At 41.4% G+C, this 24014-nt stretch overlaps 1 protein-coding gene across 1 annotated transcript in view; it reads left to right on the plus strand.

The window, feature by feature from the left end:
* The window catches only part of LOC122806067 (GRIP and coiled-coil domain-containing protein 2-like), a 1105805-nt gene that overhangs the window by 315067 nt on the left and 766724 nt on the right, over positions 1-24014 (plus strand). Inside the window, exons 5-6 of the mRNA XM_044076306.1 lie at positions 4906-5003; positions 12917-13046. Coding sequence (XP_043932241.1) covers positions 4906-5003; positions 12917-13046 — 228 coding nt within the window. The remainder of the gene's footprint in view (positions 1-4905; positions 5004-12916; positions 13047-24014) is intronic.

Raw genomic sequence — 24014 nt, forward strand, 5'->3', positions numbered from 1 at the left:
AAATAAATAAAAAAATAAAATTTGTGATTTTTCTGACAAATCACTGGGATGATCTGAGGATTGATGTCACTAAATAATGACATACATTTGAGTTTCAGACTTCAGATCCTTGAGTAAATTCCTGCTAGCATAAATCTTGTGATTCTAGCAACTTTCTAAGTTTATAAGAACAATATTTAAAATCTGTCCCTATGTTTGGGCCTTTGCCCCCCATTTTGTCAAGCTTTGTCCAGATTTCTTGCACTAAGAGGTTGAGAGCTGTGGGTATGGGTAATTTTTTGTATGACATTTCCTCAGGATACTTAAGTATCTGAATTTAATTAAAGACTGTGGGTAAAGGCATACATAACTCTCAGGCACACAAGCAGCATGGGGGGCTGGTGATGTATGGATTTTGCAGAGCCACATGGGAACAAGTGTGCTAATGCAGATTTTTTCTGTACCTACAAATGCCTAAAACACAGGGAGAGCAAAAGCACACTGCTGACTCAGGGACTTCTGCTGAAATATCCACTCAGGGACCTTTGTTTTTTGACGCAAAGAATGAGATGCTACTCTAGGCCCCCCATCTCCTCAAAGATGGCTTTTTGGCATCTGTGCTACTGACCAGGCCTACTGGGACCATTCCTGTGATGATACTGCACCAGACATTTATGCAGTTGTAAGCCACAACTGCAGTTATGAAATGGCATGCCCTAGGGCCAGTAACAATATACAGGCTGTTCAAGCGAACAGAGTGACTCCTCACATGGGAGGGTAAGGCAATGGGTTAAGAGGTCATCAAATGTAACACTTCTCACACAGATGCAGGAGTTCTTGGCCTCTATCAGATGTAGCAGCATTTCTACAGAGTTCCCAGCGGAGTGATAGATTTTGGGGCAGAGCTGGACAGGCCATAGAAACAATCAACTGGAGATTCCCCAGGTACATAGACCCAGTTCTGTGTAAGAATTCCTGTAAGTCTTCTGCATCTCGTAGTCACTGTCAAACTTATTAAAGCTGTTTGATTTCTGATATACAGGTAAGCAGGGGTGTAGTCAGTGAATTCCATTTTGTACTCACAAATGCTGTTTTTTGTCCCCAGCCTACCTGACATTTAAAAAACGGACACATCAGTCAAGCTGTTGCCCACCCCCCCCCCCCCGCCCCCAGCACTTAATATGTGTAACACAATCCAAAACTAATAGAGGTATTGTTTTTAGATTTACAATTCTCTATGTAAGCAAAATATATATGTTGATAGAGGCATTCATTTAGATGTTATAGACATAATATGCCTTAATAAAGCCCTATTATCTCTAACTGATGCTCAGAAGAAAATATACTTAGTAGAGTACAAAGAGTATGCCTGGCTACACCTTGCGTCAGGGGATCAGTATCCACAGTCATCTTCACGAAGTATGCAAATAAACTATTACTTGTTATCATGTTTATATTTGCAAAACTTAGTTACTTGCATACTTCTGGTGCTGGCTTATATGTACACTGGATATTTTGTGCTTTGGTGTATTCATGGGTAACTCTTTATCCCGCAAAAGCATAGTGGAACTGGACCCACTTGATACTGGACAGTCTGCAGCTTCTGTTAATGGTGACAGGGATGAGCTAGTCCAGTCAGGGAGTACAGTGTGTGTGTGTGTGTGTCTGTGTGTGTGTGTGTGTCTGTGTGTCTGTGTCTGTTGTGTGTCTGTGTTAGACACAGGAAATATGACCACTGCATTCCCTGCACAGACCACAGACACAACCTCTATGCCTATGGATACCAAGGCTACTCATGTCTCACAGTGAAGTGTGCTGGTTCACAATACACAGATGTCAGAATCTTCCCCTAGCACTCATGGGTAGAGAAGTCCACACAAGAGAGTAGGTAATCGTGCTCGCTGGAGACATTGTTACTGTCTTCCCCCGGGATGGGTGTGTCACTCACCACAAACCAGTTTATGTGCAGGGTCATTGTAGAGGCACGCATTGGTACCACCACAGCCATGGTGTGATGTCCTATAGGAGTATGTGTCCTTTAGGTGTGATTACTTGGATAGTCATACAGTAGAATGTGCAGTTGTCTTCAGTGGCTCATCTGCCAGGGTCAAGGGGTTGTCCACGGAGCCAGCCAACTGGTACTTTCACACATGGTAGCCAACATGGCCATGGACGACTATGGTTTCAGTCCTGCAGTGCTAGCAGTACCACAACAACATCTGTTGTGAAGGTTTCCACACCCAGAGGAGGAATTCCCCATTGTCACTGCTTCCACAGCAACATCTGTTGTGAAGGTGTCTACATCCAGGGGAGGAAGTCCCCTTTGTCATTGCTATCACCACAGTGATGCATGTCTTATCAGATGTTGCTCTAGGTCATGCAACACACCAGCGTCTAGCTAGGGTTGTGGTACATCCAGTCCAACTCCTACTAAAGCCAATTCTCATGGGCAGTGATATGCATGGGATGCTGAAATCTCTGCCACAGTCCTGTCCAGTGGCTCAAGCCTCAGTGCTGCAACTACTTCTGAGGCTGTTTTCCTGTAGACTCATGTTTACACCACATAGCCTGCAGTACAACACACATCTTCACTGACACCGGACCTTCTCAAAGAGTGTCATACTGGAAAAATCCCACACCCCACAGAACTGACAGGACACCCAAAAGCAGATTTTATTTTCAAATCTGCAGCAGTCACACACTTCCCTGAGAGAAACATCTACTCCTTTACTCTGATCTCCACTTGTACAAATGATGATAACTGTGAACTGCCCTTTGTACATTGTTGTATGGGTAGTTTGTGTCCGATGCACAGCATGGCCAGCCAATGCATGGGTCTGCACAGATTGGTGTTGGTTTTGAATGCATGTTTTTAACTGTAATGTGTCTGTTTTACTCTGGTTTACTGTGTTCTGAAGCTGTATGCAAATTTGCTGCCTCTTTGGCAGTACAGTGGCATACTGCACCCACCTCCATCTGACATGATAATCTCCTGCTGCTGACTCCTCATCTGAATCAGCATCCAGTGCCTATGGTGGGAACTGCTGCTCCTGCAAGTGCCTGACTTGCTGTAACTGTTTTCTAAGTATGAACATTGCACATACTGACAATATTTTTGCACATGTGCCAGTGTCTACTGCAGGGCACTAACTGATGAATCCAGACAGTAAAAATGTACCCTTAACAGCCCAAACACATGCTCAGTGATGTTTCTTGCTTGTGATTGAGCATGTTGTATTCATGGTCTCTTTGATTTTGTGTATTTCTTATAGGAGTCCTGAAGCAGGGTTCCAAGGCATATCTGGTATCAATAAAACCATTGGTTCAAGTCACAGGTGTATCATATGTTGGAGTTATTATAACTGTCTGGGTTGCCTGCACCCACATTGCAGATAATACCCTGTGCATTACAGACCACGTGGGAGCAGATAAAGGGATAACCTGTGTGGTTCACTTACCTTCTTCCCACTTCATCAGGAGGGGCCTTTATTTCAATGTGATAGAGTCTATGATCCTCAGTATCACAAGGAAAGAAGTGAGATCATACAAATCCAGCTTGGTGGTAGCTCTCTGCTATGGGGTATGTGGGAATCACACATGCTCCCCACATGCTGTCGCTTGGTATCAAGAAACTAAGTGGGAAGTCTCAAGGTAGATGCCTGAGGTAGTCCCGTCCCACTCTGTCCTCTGTAGTTTGTTGAAAGGTCCCTGTAGCTAATATATGTACATTTGAAATGACTCATGCTTTCATATCCACTGGGATAAGTAATCTAAGACTCCCATGGAGCTTCAGAGAAGGCCAACACATTTCAATGGTTTCTTGAGTGATGTCTGTATTTTTAATGGTGCCAGTGTCATGGGACCCCTTGAAATTTTAAATGCAGATGGATGACCCGGCATCTCCAGGGGTGACGTTAAGTATGGGCAGGTACAACAATGGCAATGTGAGACACTTGCAGATACATTATTTACTGATGTGGTGGCAAAACCTAACATCAGTTAGTGATTCCCTTAATCTGAACATGAGCAGTCAGCCATCTTCAGAATATGCTGTCCATTTGTACATTTCTGAATCACTCCACTATTCTGTTTTGTCTCATTTGCTTACACAAGGAGGCTTGTTTTAATAATGCTGCCCATTACCATGTTATCATATGTTCATTATACTTCACCCACTGTGCTGTTAGGCTGTTTGGCCTGCCTGTATTGCAAGGCTTGTTTATTTGAATTGCTGACATGATGCGCATGGCTGTTCCTCATGTAAATTCACTTACCATAATGCAGCCAAGTCTTCTGAATCCCAGTCAATGAGTTAAACACTAAACACCTGTCTACGCTAAAACCTGAACTCTACTTTTTACATATAACATTACATTATTTAGTTGAGATTTGTTAATTTATTTTTCTGGTAATACTTTACATTCCATGCTGGATGTGTCTCTGATGAGGAACACACAGCAATTTGCCTGTTTTAGGAATTCTTAGTACTCTACTGGTTCTTTTTTCTTCCATTCATGTATTTTTTTTCTTTTTAACTCTTTGGCATTGAGAATATTTCAGGATGAATTTCTTGGCAACTGTTAACAAAGTTATTTATTTCCAAATAAGTGGACAAATGCAGGGCTGGCTTTTCAAAAGAGGGTTCTCTTGTTATGAAGTATTGTATGTACATGATGTTGTAAGAGGCACAGTGCAGCCAGCATAAGGACATATAGGTACGTGCAGATATGAAGTATTTCTAATATAGTCCCTCCAGCAGGGGGCTGCAGTACACCCAGAGATTTGAAAGAGTTGCTGTTATGGTGGAAGTTGAGTTTGGGTGAGGTTGATATTCTACAACTGAGAAACTGTCTCAGAATGAAGTGTACAGTTGACACTGATCTTGATGCATGATGATTCATTTCAAATGTATTTTAATATTTTCAGCAAATGGAAGAATCTGTTGGTCGTCTGGAGAAAGAAAAAGAAGAGTTGGAGCTGTCACGCCATGAAGACATTAAACAGAGAGGACAGCTACAGGATAAGTAATGTCTCATGTAGTTATGTATAGTCTGTCTTACAGTTGCTTGACACTGTGTAGAAGCTGTTGGGTTTATTCTGAAACATGACTTATATTTCTGCTTAAACAGAGAATTCCAGGTTTTGTGACCCATCAGTGCATTAATTAAATGTTATGGGGAGGATTGGTTGTATTATTGTTTCATAACTGACGTGTGTAAGATGTCTAACTGAGCAATTATTCTAATCTAATATGTGGGAGGACCTTTAGTTTTATGGCAGATAGTGACCTGGCTCACATGCACATACCGACACCCACATGCAACATACACACACAACCACACACAGGTCTATCTTTGAGATGTAGTTGTCATACTAAACATTCAAGATGCATACTTTCTATCCACACTGGCATTTTTAAATATATTTCTTATTGTCTAAAAAAAAAAAAATATGATGTACTTCCTTTTCTAGGCACAACTGAATGTTTAAGAACTGTGTTTAACAGTAGTAACTTAATAACTCCTGACAAAAGGCTCATGTAATTGTAGAACCTGTACTGGTCCAGTAGAAAGTATTACAACACATCTAAGTTCCAGTGTCTTTGTGTTTTCAGTTACACCATTAAAGCATTTTTTCTCCCACACCCTGGCTTGGTGGCTACATACCTGCACCCCACTACTAATATGCTGAGATAGCTTGGTAAAAGGGAATACTCTGAAGTATTGCAGCCCCAGATTTTGTACATACTCCCCCCATTTGCACTTGTACTTTTACTGTTCTGAGGATTACAGTTATGTTCCTCCAGATTTCAACAACACCCCTAAACATATGCCTGTAAATAAAATGGTAGCCTTGTGGTTGTATGCATGTGTTCACTATATAAGCGAGTGTATATTTTCATTCTGCAATAGACTGGCATCTGTCAGGGACTGGTTCAGTCAGTCAGTCAGGCTTGAGCGAGTAACAGACAGATTATTAGAAAGCGATAACAATTAGAAAAAGGAAAACATAAAATTAAGGTGAAATAATAAAGAAAAATAGTCACATTACAATAAAGCAGAAAAAAATACAGGAATCACAGTCTGTACTAATTGACATGTTATCCCCTTTGCCCCACTTTGCTGTGATCTCAAAGTATTGTAGAATAATCTGGGAGCTGGGGAATATGGGGGGAATCCCAATCACATTTGCAGTTGTGAATGAAATGCCCCTAAATAACACTGATTTTTATTGTACTCAACTTGTTGGCTCTCATTTTGATGAGATGTGATGACTCATACTAAATCTGCATAAAAGACATAAATCATATACAGGTAAATGTTGGCAGCCGTTTTCATTAAAGTCAAGCTCTAGAGAATGACAGGACACCAAACAAACCATCACTGAATAATGGGTCCAGGTAAATAACCATTCTAAAGCAGTGCAGTACAGTTATTCAGAAGCTTCGCTGCTTTTATTTGAAACTCTGCAGCTGGAAACAAAGAATGGAGCCAACATTCAGGACTCTGCTAGGATTAGAAGCTGTTATTGTTACAGTTAGCACTGCAAATCAACCCAATAAAGTTATACAGACAGAAAATGATGGTAAAATATAATAAAATAAAAAACAAAGTAAGAGCAGGTGTGCTGACCTGGCATTAAAGCTTGAGCACCTTAGCTTTTGTTCTCTTCTTTAAATCCATTAAGATCTAGCTGTCCTGTAAGCTTGAAAAGGATTAAGTGAGTGATGGAAAATGTATAAATGAAGTGAAGTTAGACTTCTGAAGTTGTTGTTGTGTCTTTCGGCTTTTCCCGGTTAGGGGTCGCCACAGCGGAACTCTGGTCCGCTAATGATTGGCAGTAGATTTTTACGTGCCGAGTTGCTAGCTCTGACGCACAACCTTCAACGAAGGTACGCCCATTCACGCATGTCTCCATGCAGAAGACGCTCTAGCTGAGAATCGAATCGAACAATGTCTTACTGTGAGGCGACAACGCTACCGCAGCACCACCACTTCTGAACTCTGTATTTATTTTCATGGTTGCTTTTTATATATGACAGGATCTGCTGCCATCTAATGGTCACAGTAAGAATATTCGGACAATTCTGCAGTTTATTATTTCATTATTTATTTATTTGACATTTGTTGACCGGGATAGTCCGGCTAAGCAGAAGCCCTTTTTCAGCGGAGGCCCAGGGAGAAAAACTCTGCAGTAAAACTAATAATAAGCATTGAACAATAAATTGGATAAAGTATATAGTTTAGAATAAAAACAATTTAACAAATATCTAAATCACTACCCTATACACTTAAGAATGAGTTCTAATACTGACAAAGAAATTATGAAGTAGACAAGTATAAGCATATTTTTAAAACAGTGGATGTAAAGATAAACTGCAACTAGGCAGAAATAGTCAATAAATTGAATAAAGTATATAGTATACAATAAAACAATAGAAAAATGTTTATGTCACTACCCTATACACTTAAGAATGAGTTCAAATTATTGTTAAAAGAAGAGATGAATTAGACAAATATAAGCAAATATTTATAACAATGAAAGTAAAGATAAACTGCAACTAGGCAGAAATAATCAGAGATGATATAGGTGGGATACAGTATAGTGCAGTGTCACTTATTAGTGTTTAGGAGTAGACGAGGGGTGAAATAGAGGGGGGTAATGAGGGAGTAAAGGATGAGTTCAGGTAGGATGGTTACAGTAGCAGGTCCAAGTGCTGTTAAGGTATATTTTGAAGGCTTTCTTGAATTCTTGATGGGTAATATTTCTTATGATTATGGGAAGTTTCTCCCATGCAAGAGTGGGAAAGTAGCTATAAAGATTCTGTTGAAAATATTTTTTAGGTTTGTGAATCTGTAGGAGACATTGGTCAGAGCTTTTGAGACAACAAGGGGGCTTATAGAGAGACAAGTGAGGAGATGGTAGGGCAGGAAGAAGGCTTATTCAGAATAAAATGTATAACAAGTGGTTATGTAAGTGAGAGATGGTGAGGAAACTCTTGCCATTTGAGTGTCTGGAGAGCTTGACAGTAGTGTGATCTGGAAGGCAGATTGGCAGCAAATCTTGCAACTTTGTTATAGGTAGATTCAAGTTTGGAGAGTAGTGAGGTCTGTAGGTAGGTTAAGATTTGGGTGCTGTAGAAGAGGTTGGGAAGAAGGTAGGCTTGGGCAAGTGAGGTCCCGGAGATAGGTGTGAGGAATCTTCTGTTTCTGTACAGAAGGCCAAGCTTAAGGTGGGTTTTCTTAATACAGTAGAGTACCTGGAGGTCAAATTTGAGTTGGTCGTCGATTATTGCTCCAAGGAGCTTAGTGTGTGTATTTGGTATTATAGTAGTGTTGTTTAGGCAGTAGATGGTAAATGAGGATATAAGATGGTAGAGAGTTTTAGGGAGGAAGAGAAGATGTTTAGTCTTTTTAGAGTTAAGTATGAGTTTGTGGTTAGTAAGCCAAGTTTCAGTGAGGTTAAAAGATGTTTGAGTAAGGGTTAACAGGTCAGAGGGGTTGTCAGCAAGTGAGATGATAGTGGAATTATCTGCATACTGTATGAGGGAAGACTTGAGGGCAACATATGTAGATTTGGTTGGTGAATATGTTAAAAAGGAGGGGGCCTAAAATAGAGCCTTGTGGGATGCCAGTTTTGATGGGGAGAAAAAGAGGTAGTGCAGAGAGCCATTTTACAGATTGCCATCTGTGTTTGAGGTAGCTGTTGAACCAGCAGATAGTTGTAGGAGGGATGTTGAGTTGGGAGAGTTTGGAGAGTAGGATGGGGTGAAAGACAGTGTTGAAGACCTTAAGGAGATCTAAAAAGAGGCAGGACACTAATTTATTATTGTCTCTTGCTAGGGAGATAGAGTTGGTAAAGGAAGAAGTGCAGAGGTGGTACTTTGGTGGGAGCAGAATCCAAGTTGGGTAGGGGTGATTAGGTTTTCTTGAGTGAGGTAAGCAGTAAGTTGTTTGTGTACACAGTGTTTGAGAATTTTGGAGAGGAGAGAGAGTATGGCAATGGGTCGATAGTTAGAGAACTCTACTGAATTTACCTCCTTTGTGGATTGGTATGGTGTGGAATTTGTTTCCAGAGGGTGGAGACACTGTATTCAGTGATTAAGTGATTAATGAGGATGGAGACTGGATATGCTATGGAGTTAGCAGCAAGCTTTAGAAAAAAGGGTGGCAGTTTGTCAACTGAAGGGGAGTAGGGTTTAAGTTTGAGAAGAAGTTTTTTTAATGTAACTGGTTGGAATGGGATTAAGTGAGAAAGGGTTATTTTGGGTTAGGGGCGAGGTAGAAGGTGTGTGAGATGGGTGGAAATTTTGTGTGAGTTTGCTGATGTTATCAATGAAGTAGGTGTTGAACATGGATGCGGTTTTTAGGGGTGAAAAATTGGAGCATGGGTTTGGGATAGTGGGATTACCAGGGTGGAGAATTTGGTTAACAGTATTCCAGAATTTTTTAAGGTTTTTGGGTTCTGTAGTTTGGGGTATGAGGTAGAAGTTCTTTTTGTTAATGTTTATGTGTTTTTTGGTTAGATTTTGGAGTTGCCTATATTTTTCATAGTATGTGGTAGTGGAAGATTTGTTCTTGGTCCAGAGTTTCCAGGCTGAGTCTCTGTTTTTAATAAGAGACTGGGTAGAGTTGGTGAGCCAGGGGGAAGACAGGGATTTGACTCTAATAGTTTGGGCAGGGGCGAGGGAGTCTAGTGTATTTAGGAAGATAGAGTTGAACTGGAGAACAGCTTCATCAAGCGGTAGGGAAGTGAGGAAGGTCCATTTGATAGAGAGAGAATGGTTAAATGTGTCTGGGTTAAATATGGGTAGCTTGTGGCACACTCTGAATTTTTGAGGTCTAGAGAGTTGGGGAGAGTATCTATGGACATGTATGGGGGAGTGCTCACTAATGGAGTTGGGAAGGGATTCAGGGTGGTGGTAACGGTTAGGTTTGGAGACTAGAATCCAGTACAGTATCAACATGGTATTAGTCGGTTTATGAAGAAAAGTAAGAGAAGAGATGAGCTGCGTGTAACCATAGAGGTTTATGCTGGTGGTAGGGGAGTTGGAGGAGAGGGGAAGCCAGTTGATATTAATATCACTTAGTATTATGGTTTCATTAGTTCTGTTATCAGACACTCAGTGGAGAGTCTGTTCTAAGAGCGGTATGTTCTCACCAGGAGGTAAGTAGATGACAACTATATTGAGGGTTTTGTGGTTGTTAAGTTTGCTACTGGCGATGATGAGTTCAACAGTGGGGATAAGGTTAGGAGGTCGGAGTATATAATGGCAATGCCTCCACCCTTTTTGTGAGTTCTGTCTTGGCGTAGGATGTTATAGCCAGGGGAAGACATTCATTGTCAGTGTTATGGGGCTTGAGCTGTGTTTCTGAGAGGGCTATAATGTTGGGACAGTGTAGGGCTATCCAGGAATGGAATTCAGTAATTTTGTTAAGAATGCTGTGGATGTTGAGAGAGTAAAAGGAGAATTACTTGGGGCTTGAGTTTGTACTCTGTAAGACTGTTTGTGTAGGATTGGTAGGATTAGGAGAGTTACAGTGTGGACCAGGATTGGGGTGAATGTCACAGGAGAGTTGGAGGATGTTGCAAGGATGGAGGAGAAGTGATTTAAGGGGTGAGGGGAAGAGACATTTTAATTTGGCTTTGTTATATGATGTGATTTTAAGAGGCAAGTTTATTTTGGGGATAGTGAAGCTGTTACTTTTAAAGAGTGTGGGAGAGATGGGAGAGCAGTAGTGGGTTTCATTGTGAGTGGAGTAGTGAGAGAAGGTGGGAGAAATAGGATCTATGTGAATCTGAAAATGGTAAGAGGTGAAGTTGGGTAGGAATACAAGAAGAAAGAATGAGAAGAGGGGGAGGAGCATAATGGAGGGTTTAGGAGAAGTAAGTGTGGGAGGTGAGTGTGTAGTAGAGAGTGTAGAAGAGGTGGAAGGAGTTAGGGTAAGTGGAGTAGGATCTGATAGGGAGAGGTTTGCAGGAAGGGGAGCTGCAGAGAGGGTGTGGTTGGGAGGGATAGCTATAAAGGTAATTGATGCAGGGGGTGGTTGGGAATGGGGGTAGTGCAGGGTAGCAGAATGAGTCTGAACAGAGCAGAGCTACTCCAAATAGGAAGAATAGAAAAAAGAAACAGTAAGGTGAGAAATGGAGACAAAGTAAAAGGTAAGTTAATTCTGGAGGGAAGGGACCTATCCAAAACCAGAGAGCTGGAGGTGTTCGCTAGCACAGCTTGGTCTGAGACCATAGAAGCAAAGGATTAGGGTAAGATGTAAGGGGGAGAGACACTCCACAACTGGATATATAAAACTGTGGCAGGCTCTGTAGTAGAAGACTAAGAAGTGATGTAGGGCCCAGGAGTTAACACAAGAGAAAAGTACCTCGGAAAATGGAGAGGAGGAAGGGGGAGGGGGAGTTCTAGTGGTAAGTTACAGTTTAAATTATGTAGTTAAAAAAGGCAGAAAGATGTTTGACCGTATAGACATGCTTTACTGTGCTTGGGGGGGCTTGGGGTGAATAGTGATGCAACTGGTGGTCAGGAATTTTTTTCAAATCCTGTAATTGCTTGTTTCCGCTCCGAAGGCCAGAGGAGTTGAGATTGGAATATCTTTTAGAATGTGGTAGGCTAGCTGATGGCTGTGAATTCTGCAAAATAAAGAAGTTAGATTATGGGGGATAGGCTAGAGTTGAGCAAAAATAAGGAGTGGTGAGAAATAGGGAAGGTAGATAGATTTTCATAGATAGCCAGTCGAAGTTAGAGGACTGCTAGAAGAGGCAGTTTGAGTTGATTTCAGAGAGAGAAGTAGGAGGGAAAGATACAGCAAGGCAGAAATGTAAAGAGAGTGCAGTTATCAGTTAAGTATCTCTTTGCATCAGTATGTAGGTAGCAATATCACAAGTAGCTAAGCAGTAACAAGTAGGCAGTAGTAATATTAGCTAAGTTTCCATACAATAACAATAAGGAGCCTTAGTAGGAGCTCTTGTTACAAAATGAAATGTGGTAACACAGGAGATACAGTTACAATAAAGAAACTGAGTCTTGGTCAGACAAACCTCATAGAGACACTAAAAGATGCAATTGGAAAGGACTACGATCTAGTCATGCAACTGTATAATTGAGCAGTAATGGAGATGGGCAGCTCGTTTGTTTGTATAAGTATGCTAGTTGTTATCAGGTTTTATACCAGTGCAACAGAGAGACTAAGCTATCTGCAGTCTCAGGCTGTTCCCATAGAATATTTACCACCAGACACAGTTGGCAATTGAGGATATGTTTGGAGTTATTGAAAGTAGTATGTAGTACTCGACTGTTGCAGAGGTGCACTGCCCTGGGCATACATTCTTTTATGCCTGGACACTGTTCGGCAGGTTTGCAGTTGCTGTTCAACAAGGGATACTGAGTTATTCAGGTTGTAGCTTATGAGGATGAAGAAATTGCTAAGCATGGTCGTCTTCAACATGGGATGCTGAGTTATTCAGGTTGTAGCTAATGATGATGAAGGAATTGCTAAGCACAGTCGTCCAGTAAAGTTAAGGGGAGCCACTCACCTGGGGGTGGTTATACACTATTCAACATGGAGTGAGGTTATCCAGAAGTGGATGGTCAGTAGCTAAGAATAAAAGAAGGATGTGTAATATTAAAGTAGGGCTAAAAGATGAAGGTTGTATAGTAAGCTCGCAGTCTGTTCCTGAATTCATGTCCTTGCAGATATTGTAGTTGTTAAGAAGTACAGCTGGAAATCTGATGTGACCATCTATTATTTTTCTAAATCTTTTTATTGCAGTCAAGCCCAGTCATGTTTTTCCCGTTATACTCTCTGTTTCTGTAGTTATTGTAGTTATTGAACTTGTATAATACATCCATAACACACTGGGAAGGAGAAGGCAGATGGAACTCATATGCAGATAAAAAACACATATACTTTGTTTTCATTTCTAGAATCTCACAGCTAGAAAATGAAGTGGCAAAAACCAGATCTTCTCTAGAAAAACTAACTCGTAGCACTTTTGTACCTTTTGCTACTCAGAGGGCCTCATTCCCAAAGACTGAAGAGGATGCACTAAAGCAGGTAAGATTTTTTCTTTTTCCTTATTTTTTCCTTCAGGAGTTTCTTGAAGTTATAACTACTTAGCTTCATTAGGTTATATATGGAGCATACTAATTTCTGTCAGGAAACAGTAATGTCTCGGGTTTTTGTGTATTTTTGTTTGGAAACAGCCCTGTTTGTTTTATGCATGAAAACTATGTGGAGCATTATCTGTATCATACAGCTAATGGCTACATCTTCTGTATAAGTCATGGAAAAAGTTAGTGATGTCAATGTCTGGGATTGTGAAATGTGATGTTTGTTCTAGCAGGGTATTTTCTGAGGAGCTCATAAGGTACAGACTAAGCAGATGGTCATTCTAGACCCGGCATTGCTTACATAGTAATTAATCTAGAAGTTCTGGCAAAAATGTAATCAACTTGCAGTGTCTTTGTATTTAACATAAAAAAACAGTAGTTTCTTAATGTATTAAATTGCAGTTAAAGCCCTTTAAGTAAGAATTTGTTACATTTTCCTGTTAAGTCTTTTTTTGTTTTACTTCGTTTTGGTTCAAAAGTTTGTGTGATTTATGTGATGTTGTGTAATAGTGCTGATAAAGCTGCATGATTTTCAACTTTGATTGTATGAGAACTGTCTGTTAAGATGGCATAGTGATGCATCAGTTAAGCAGTGTTGCTTTGCATAACTACTTTTTTTGTGGTTCAATTCTCATCTTTGGTTAATAGATATTTAATAAGTGTGGGGTCCCGGAGACCACTGAAGAGTCTAAACTAATTTCCCAATTGCCCAGAGCACTGTCTCGTTAAGTGCTCAGTCACTCATTAGGCAAATGGAGGCTGAGAGAATCAAACCCAGGACTACAGGAAGGAGTTCAGTAACAGCTCATAGTGGTGTCTTTTGCGTGCATGCCTACACCTCTGTCATTCTGAGCTTTTGCTGTGTTCTTCATTTTTTCCATATCTGAAAGACAGCCTGTAAGGGAATTGTTAATATTTGCCCATGTCATAGGTGCATGTGGTTTCTTAGTTACTGTGTGTGTGTGTGTGTGTGTGTGTGTGTGTGTGTGTGTGTGTGTGTGTGTGTGTGTGTGTGTGTGTGTGTGTTTTGGGCCGGTGGCCTATCCATAGTTAATTTCTCTGTCATTATTTTTGACTTACACCCACTGACTGTTGAGATAGACTCCAGCTGCATCATGACCCTGAATTGGATAATGTATTTATCAGAGAGAATGAACAATTAATTTAATGCTGTCTTTGACTGTATAATGTTATTACATGTTGCTTTTTCTCTTTGCATGTCCTGCCACTGACAATCAAGTTCTCACTGCCATTATTTCTTCATCATGGTCTTGTGCCATCCATTAAAGGTACCCTACTCTTCCCTCATGTAAGGCTTGCTCTTTACCTGTTCTGTAGAAAGTAATTCTCGTCTGTATCAGTGATAGAGACAAGGTGGAGGGGGTTTATAGGCACCTACACAGCATAATCTTGACAGAGCCCAAAGGCTGTATTTACTTTATTTGTTAAATGCCCCAGTGCATTGCTCCACCCTTTTAAGCTATGACATTTATACAACATAGTTACATCCATTACACTGTAATGCAGTATATTACATAAAGCGTTTGATGCCATTCCCCACTCAGGAATCATAGAAAAAAATCACTAAGCTAGGCATCAACCCCTATATCACTAGGTGGGTTGCAAACTGGCTCACGATTGGAGCCCACAGTGTGAAAGTAGCTGACACCAAGTCAGACTGCCAACCACAGGGTTCAGTCCTGGGTCCTCGCCTGTTTGGTATCTACTTCTCTGAAGTCCAGGCCAATACGAAGGGACTCTGGCTGACAAAGTTTGCAGACGATTGCAAGTTGGGAACTATTATTAACTCACCAAGTTATGTTGACATCCTACAGAAAGGCCTCACTTAGACCAACGACTAGTGTCAGAACCATGGCCTTAAGCTCAGTGCCAAAAAATGTGCCCTCATCCCCTTTGGGAAAAACCCGGTTCCCATGAATTATCACATCAATGGTAGTCCACTGAACACAGAAGGCAGTATAAGAGATCTGGGAAGACAGGTAGACAGCAACTTCTCTTTTGACCACCAAATTGCCACTATGGTCAGAAAGTCCTTCTGTGTGGCACATCTCATTACTAAGAGTTTTGCATCCAGGAAGAAAGAGGTCATTGTCTCCCTCTACTCTTCCCTTATTATGCCAGTCTTTGAGTACAATGCCCCATTTGGCATGTACCTCACTAAACACCTGCAACAACTGGAGAGGCCGCAAAAGTACCTCACAAAGAGCATCCTAGGCCTTAAACACTTATCCTATATGGACAGACTCAAAAAACTCCAACTATTCTCTGTCTCATGTTACCTACTTAGAGATGATCCCTGCTTGAAGTACAAAGCCGTGTCTCACCCAGCTCTGTTAGAAATGCTGCATCTAAAGAAATCCCAATCCATCCGCACCACACGCTCCAGAGACCTCAACCTCATTACCACACTCAACAAAACATGCTGGAGGAACAGGTTCATAACCCAGAGATTGGCCATGCTATGGAATAGACTTCCCATACATGTAAAGCAGAGCACCTCATTGGCCCTCTTCAAGAGAAATCTTGATGAATGGATGGGAAATAGGAAATTCACCCCAGGGATCACTCCAGTGGCTTTACTCGACAGAGGCACTGGGAACTAAGGTCGGGTAGCACGACGCCAGGATAATCTTATGGGCTAGGCTTGTAAAGGCTCCAGGGCCATTAGCCTAGTACACACCTATGAACCCAAGAGTAATTATTTAAAAACAGCAAGACTGCAGTGTTATCAGTGTCTCAAGAGAATTACAAGAACATGATGGTACATTAAAAAGCTTTAGGTTATGTAGAACATAATAATATGGAGGATTAAGGTTCCTATCAGAAAGATGAAAGCTCACAAGAGCAATCACCAAAAGACAGAATTGGAAGCATCGAAAACCCAGAAGGAAGAAGAGCAAAGACCATGACTGTGCAGGATTGTGGTACAGTGGGGATTTTTTTTTTCCTTTCCCCACTGTAGTATGATCTCAGAGTTTACATATATAATTTGCAGGGGGTGTGGAGGGCTTGCCCCCTGTAAAAATGCAGATGTTGGAGGGGAGGTCTCGACCTTTTGGATTTTGATGTTCCCAGTTCATCTTTTGATGTGCGCTGTTGTGAACTTTGTCCTTCTAATAGGAACCGAGAGAATTATGATCAGGTCTCTGAGTGCAACCACGGTATTATGTGATGTTTTTCATTTTGATCATTACTATAGTACCCAATCTATGTGGGTTATGTCCACCATAGAATATAACAGCTGGCCAGCATTCATAGCTTCAGGATACGATGTTCTTTATGTTTCACTGTTGCAGTCATTACATTTGGGTAATCTGCTCGCAGGTTGCCCTCAGTCGGCCTGAATTCCAAAGTCTTGGGTCCTGCGTCAGTTGCTGTTTTCTCTTCAATGACGTCAGGTTGTCAGGGGTATAAAACATGCAGCCGATGCCATTTTCTTTAGTCTTTCTTGCTGCGTGGTACCCGAAGCAGAAGCATTTCGCAAGTGCCGGTTGGCCGACTACTGAAATATTCGAGTGTGAGTTTCAGAACTGAAGTCTTCACTAAAGCTAAGTACCCTGTTGGGGAAACTTTTTCTTGCTTTTTACCGGTGTCAGAAAAAGTTAATAATTGTATTACTTGTGGGAAGCAAATACCTCATAAGGATTTCCATTTATACTGTATTCCTTGCCTAGGCCCTGATCACAACATGCCTGGCTGTCAGTTTTGTGCTAGATTTAATCAACGCACTATTAAGCATCGGTATATTTTTGCATCTAAGTATTTTGGAAACAGATTTAACTACCCAGAAATGTCGTCGGATAGCAATCCGACTATTGGAGTACATAAAAAACGCAAAGAAAAGGACAGAGAAAGGAGTCGAGATCCAGAACAGACGACAAAGCTTCTCCTAAGCCAGTCGCCGGTTCGCCGGTACTCAATGAGGCACTTTCGCAGCCCCTGATACCCATTACCTTCGCGTCGCAGGCCTCTACCGACACCCATGTGGAGTCCGGCATGCCACAAGATACTCAAGGTATTGGACCGATGGATGTATCTCCCTCAGATGGGTCTGGAGCCGCTGAGCAGGCACCAGCTTCTGAGGGTGTATTCAGACATCAACATTTTTATATCAAACCAACAAAAGCTGCAAAACCAACGGCAAAGACATCTTCTAAAACTAAAAAAACGACGCCTGAGCCACGTGCACAGGCCTCTATGCCTAAAAACAGATGATCAAAATGGCTGAAGACCTTATTACCTTGATCAGGGGTACCCATCCCCCTCCAGATAAGAGGCCTAGGCAAGACACTGACTATGAATCTTCAGATCAGGTTTCTATTTATTCTGATTCCGCTTCTGATCAGGAATTATCTTTACCTCCCTATGAGGATTCTGATGCTGCGGAGTCTATTCCATCTGCATCTCCTCCTGAGGATTATTCATTTGGAGAAACCTTGCATACTTTGAGGGAGTATTTTCACTGGGAGAGTCAAGACTTCTCAGAATCAAAAAAGAGGCTCAGGGATTTCCTTCTTCTCCCTCAGCACAAGCCTTTAGCCATTCCCCCTGTTTTAGACATTGTGGATGATGTGTTTTCGGAGTCAAGCCTGACCCCTGACTCCTTACCTCTGACTCCCAGTAAGCCTGACAGGTATTACAGGGTCCCTGACTCACATAAAGTTTTATTTAGAAACCCTGCTGCTAATCCTGAAACTGTTTCATAGGGTCCAAAGGGAGTTAAGGCCTCAACAGCAAAAAAACCCTACCCCCTCCAACAGAGATTCAAGGGCACTGGACAGATGGGGAAAAATGGTTTATACATCTGCAACCTTGGGAATCAGGGCTTTAAACTCTCAATTTCATATGCTTAAGTACCAACAACATGTTATGGGATTGCTGAAACAGAAAATGATGTTGATTTCAGAATGTGCAGAAAGTAAGGAATTGCAGGAATTATTGCATGCAGCTGAACAAGTTGGAAAGCATACTTTGCAATGTGGTTTTGATTCTTTAGAGGCCTGCTGCAGGGCCGCAATTACTGGATCTGTGATTAGGAGGTATGCCTGGTTAAAGGAACAAAATTTGCCTGATCATGTTAAAGCTAAATTGCTAGACGCACCTTTACAGCATGATTCTGTTTGGTATTAAGGCAGAAGAGGTTTTAAAGAAAATGGAAGACAAAGCTAAGTCTATGCAAACTGTTAAAGATTTCTTACAAGTGCAGCCACCTAGATTCAGTAGACACTGGCCTACAAAAAATTGGTCCTTTCCTGTGTCCGACAGAGCTTAAAGGGGCAAATCCAGATGCCCTAAGGGTTCCAGGTACCAGGCTCAAGACTTATACAGGTAAAAGCAATGGGGCACATCCACCTCCAAATCTGGAGGAGATAAAACGCAAATCTACAGAAAGCAATCCCAATGACTTCCCTCTGCCTACACCAAGCACTTATATTTTGGCAGCACCCATAGGGGGAAAATTAGCACTTTTTGCTCAAAATTGGCAGTTAATAACCCAGGACAAGTGGGTACTAAACATCGTATCACAGGGATACAGATTCCATTTCCACACTCTGCCAATGACAAATGGTTGGCCAGATCTGTCAAAAAACCAATGGGCAGAGGCACAGAAACAGGTTACGTCTCTCATGGATATGGGGGCCATTCAGACAGTACCAGAACAGGAAAAAGGACAAGGTTTCTACTCAAGAATGTTCTTGGTACCCAGAAAGGACAAGGCCTGGCGGCCAATACTGGATTTATCGATTTTGAACACATACCTGGACATTCCAACATTCAAAATGCTCACTTTGCAACAGCTTCTGCCCATGCTGGGCAAGAATGCTTGGCTGGTGACTTTAGACCTAAAAGAGGCATACCTGCATATCCCAATAAGACAGTCTTGCAGAAGATGCCTCAGATTCAAGGCTGGCTTAATGCATTACCAATTCTCTGCACTGCCTTTTGGCTTATCTACTGCACCCAGGGTCTTTACAAAGTGCCTGGCACCAGTAATTGCATTTTGCAGATAAAGAAGCATACAAATTTTTCCTTATCTGGACGACTGTCTCATTCAAACAGAGAACAAGGACATTCTTCTTTGACACCTGGCATTTGTGAAAAGGCTTCTAACATGCCTAGGGTACACAATAAACATAAAGAAATCACAACTGGTACCCTCTCAAAAGATAACATTCCTGGGTGCAAGCTTGAATACAACTGCCCAGATGGCGTACCTCACGCCAGACAAACAAAGGCAACTGACTACTTACTTCAAACTGATGGCAACAAAAGCACAGTCTTCTGCAAGACAAATTCTGCAGGCTCTGGGCTACATGGCATCCTGCATCCTACTAATTCCATATGCAAGACTGCATATGAGGAAACTTCAATGGTACCTAAAAAGTTTAGGGAGTCAACATTCACAGTCTGGAAACAGTGATTCCGCTCATCCCCTGCCTGCAACAGGAGTTTCTATGGTGGGCAAAGGCCTGTCACCAAAACATGGGACGGCCCTTCACTCTACCCCCTGCCAGCCAAACCTTAATAACAGACGCATCACATTATGCCTGGGGGGCCCACATGGCAGGAAGATACATTCAGGGCATATGGGCACCAAATCAAATGCATCTACATATCAACCAGAAAGAGATGCTAGCTGTTCAAAATGCCCTAACAGCCTTCAAGGACTTACTTCATCCAGGACAACTACTGATAAAGACGGACAACACCACAGTCATGTGGTATATAAATAAACAAACAAGGGGGCACACATTCATACCCCCTTTACAGATTAGCCATGGCACTGTGGAACACAGCTTTGACCTACCAAATAAATCTTCAAGCTCAATTCCTGCCAGGAAAACAAAACACTCTGGCAGACAATTTGAGCAGAAACCTTATGGATCCTCACGAGTGGAAACTAAATCCACAAGTCTTCAGCATGATAGCAGAGAAATGGGGGAGCCCAGGCATAGATCTATTTGCCTCTCCTCAAAATTATCAACTGAAAAGATTCTGCGCAAGGACTTATCACAGACAAGCATGGAAAGTGGACGCCCTATCCTTCAGTTGGAAAAACCTATCAGTTTATGCCTTTCCTCCTCTGCCTCTTCTACCCAAGGTCCTCCTAAAAGTCAGACAAGAGAGGCAAAAGATTAGATTAATTGCCCCGAACTGGCCCCGCCAATACTGGTACCCAATCAGAAGGAACTTGTCTCAATACCCAGCTTGGACCTTGCCTCAAAAACCACAACTACTGTCCCAGCAAAACAATCAGATCCTGCACAATCAACTACAGACTCTGAACCTGGCAGCATAGCTAATCCTGTAATCATACAGATGACACCTCTCAGTAAAGCTGTGATGGATGTCATTTTGGAAGCCAGAAGGCCTAGTACTAGAAAATCTTATGCTGACAAATGGAAGAGATTCTGTGCTTGGAATCAAGCACAAAGAACTGATACAGCAGAACCGCATATTCTTCAGATATTACAATACTTAACTGAGATGCTTGACAAAGGCCTATCTTTCTTATCAATCAAAATACATGCTTCTGGCATTTCGGCTCATTACAGTACTGAGCCACCAATCTTTTCTCATCCTTTACTAAAGCAGTATCTTAGCGGAGTCAAAAAGTTAAGGCCTACTAGAAGATCACCATTATCTGTATGGGACCTCAATTATGTGTTGGAAAAGTTCACCCTGCCTCCATTTGAACCAGCTGCTACCACGGATATAAAGTTCTTATCATGGAAGACAGCTCTGCTACTAGCAATTACTTCAGCAAGAAGAGTTTCGGAGTTACAGGCCCTCATGGCTGTAGAGCCTTTTATCATATTTTATCCAGACAGGGTGTCTCTGAGGACAAATCCTACTTTTATGCCTAAGGTCGTTTCCAGTGTGGCTCTTAACCAAACAATTCATCTGCCAACTTTTTATCCAAATCCACAGCAAAGGGGAGAGAATTCTGTATTCCTTGGATGTACACAGACAGCTAAGTTTTACTTGAGCAGGACTAAAGCTCTAAGAAAAACTGAGCAATTACTAGTGTCATATGCTGCAGGATCAGAAGGAAAGGCTATTTCAAAGCAGACAGTTTCAAAGTGGATAAGCCATTGCATCCGTTTCTGCTACTTATACCATGGCAAACCTGTGCCCAAGGGCATTAGGTCTCACTCCACTAGGGCTGTAGCTACTTCAGCAGCCTTTCTCAGTGGAGTACCAACCAAGGACATTCTAGAGGCTGCTACTTGGAGTTCTTTTCACACCTTTACAAAGCATTACCATTTGCCTCTCTACTCTAAGTCCAGGGCAGGCTTTGCCACTGCAGTGCTGCAGGGCCTTATAGCCTCACCTAATGCTGTTTAGCTCCAGCCTCCCAACCATAGCTTTGAGATTCTACACAAATGTAATGACTGCAACAGTGAAACATGAAGAACATAGTACAGTTTTGTACACTTACCATAAATGTTGATGTTCGAGTGTATTCACTGTTGCAGTCCAGGTTACCCTCCCGCCATCCCCCTTGCATTCTACAGTTTACCTTTCCTTCTCTATCTTCTACAACCTATGTGGTGGATTTGCTTGTAGATGAAGGTAAAGTTTATGTTGATGTACATATATCACATATATATCACATTTATTTTAATTGTTTAATCTCTATTACCTTATTTTAATCTGTGGAGCTTTTCTCCCCGGGCCTCCACTGAAAATGGAAATTATCCAGCTGGACTAGCCCGGTCAACAAATGTAAAATAAATAAAATAAATAAATAAATAAATAAAATATATATATATATATATATATATTTAGAATATTGCTACCTTTTTGGGGGCACCTGACATCGGGGGCAAGAAAAACTAAAGAAAATGGCGTCGGCTGCATGTTTTATACCACTGACGACCTGACGTCATGGAAGAGAAGACAGCAACCGACGCAGGACCCAAGACTTTGGAATTCAGGCCGACTGAGGGCAACCTGCCAGCAGATTACCCAAATGTAATGACTGCAACAGTGAATACACTCGAACATCTACATTTATGGTAAGTGTACAAAACTGTACTTTCTATGCACCCAAGACATTAGTCAGCTTGAGCTGAGCTGAGTAAAAAGACAGGTTTGGGTGCTAAGCTCTTTGTTTGGGTGCCAAGCCCTTCAGAGCTTTCCTCCCACTGAAGAGAATGCTTCTGTCTGATCTTCAGAGACAGATGTTTGGTTTATGCTGCTCTGCTACAGGGGAAGTTCCCTATGGGGAAAAAACTTCCACATATTATGTTTTAATTTAATTTCCTGTGTGAGAAAGTATATTTTAAGCTAGGAATATGTCTTTTTATTTGCTGAACGTGACTTTGCTGTACATTTAAGATAGAGCGCAATTTTGTGTTTTGACGGTTTAAAAGTTGATTTCAACATTCTAAAACTATTTTGTCTGTGGAAAAATTGTGCTTAAATTTCTTTTTGGGGCTGGTAGAATGTATTTGAGTGCTTTTACTGTGTTTTATTGAGAAAAGTGACTTTATATTGCTTTTGAATTTTTACTGGCTTGTGCCGCATAGTTTCCTCAGGAAAGAGGATCATTTTGTGTTGATCATGGAACAAACTACTGGTCTCACATTTAGTCCTTCCTGTAGCCACAAAAAGAAAAAGTTGCCAGAACAGCCTTTGCTACCCCAGCAGTCTAGAAATATTCTAATTGTGAATGATGAAAATACGCTTTGTGTGGTTTAGTTTCTTCTGTTTCTCAAATCACTACTGATTTTTTAAAGTGTGTATATGACCCTGTAGATACTACATCCAGGGCTGTTGCCACTGATACTTGTTAGGAGGTTTGCCTGGCTGCATCCTCAAGACCTCCCAGAGGATGTAAACAAATTGATTTTAAATTCACCTTTAGATAAGGATTTAGTTTTTGGACTCCCTGCTATAGCTATTATAAAAAATGTGATGAGAGGGTTAAGCTGATACAGGGAATTTATCAGATTTTTCAGCTCTCCTCTAAATTTTCCAAGGGTTTTTGTGCTTCCTCATCCATTTTTGGAAACAGTCTTAGCAAAATACTGGTACATTTTTAAAAAACAATGGCAGGAAGGTTCCAAAAAGGATGTAGGAACCCCTTAAGGAAAAAAAAGTCCATCAAATAAGTCAGAACAACTATGTTAAAAGACCATTCTCACCTCCCATCTTGGCAGTCCCTTATGCCTTCCAGAACATCTGAAACTCCATTTCTGTGTTTGGCAATTGACTGTTTCAATAAAATGGATTCTGGGACTGATTCAGCAGAATTACAGATGACAGTGGGAAGAAATCCCTTCTTTCCAGGGAATTATTCCACATCCACCAGCGCAAACCCCTCTGTTCCCTCCTGTCTTGCAGCACATACTTCCTCGGGAGGTAGTAGAAACAGTTCTTCCTTCCCAGTTGGGAAGCGATTTTTATTCAAGAACGTTTCTGGTGCCAAAGAAAAAAAAAATGTCAGGAGACCAGTTCTGGACCTTTCTTTCTTAAACCAGTTTGTGATAATGCCCAAGTTCAGAATGCTTTCACTTCACAACCTCTTACCCCCTTCTTCCTCATTTGAGTTCTTTGGTAACCTTAGATTTAAAAGTTGTCTATCTAGTGATAATAATCACATTTCTATCCATGCAGACTTCAGATGTTTCTAAAGGTTTTATGTGTCTGGATCACGTTATCAGTTATCTGTCCTACCCTGTGACCTATCCTCTGCTCTAAGAGCATTTGCAAAAGGTTTAGCTCCAGGTATAGCACATTGCAGGCTACAGGGTATCCACATTTTCCATATTTAAACTTGCTTATCTTTGGAGAGTCTTTCATCCCGCATGACTGTGTTTCATGGTGTCCATAGGAAAAAAATAGATCTATGTTTAGATCTGTTTCAGGGGTTTTCCACTTA

This window comes from Protopterus annectens, chromosome 7.part0 (assembly GCF_019279795.1).
Source record: "Protopterus annectens isolate FY-2018-M chromosome 7.part0, PAN1.0, whole genome shotgun sequence".
In the NCBI taxonomy this organism is placed as follows: domain Eukaryota; kingdom Metazoa; phylum Chordata; order Ceratodontiformes; family Protopteridae; genus Protopterus; species Protopterus annectens.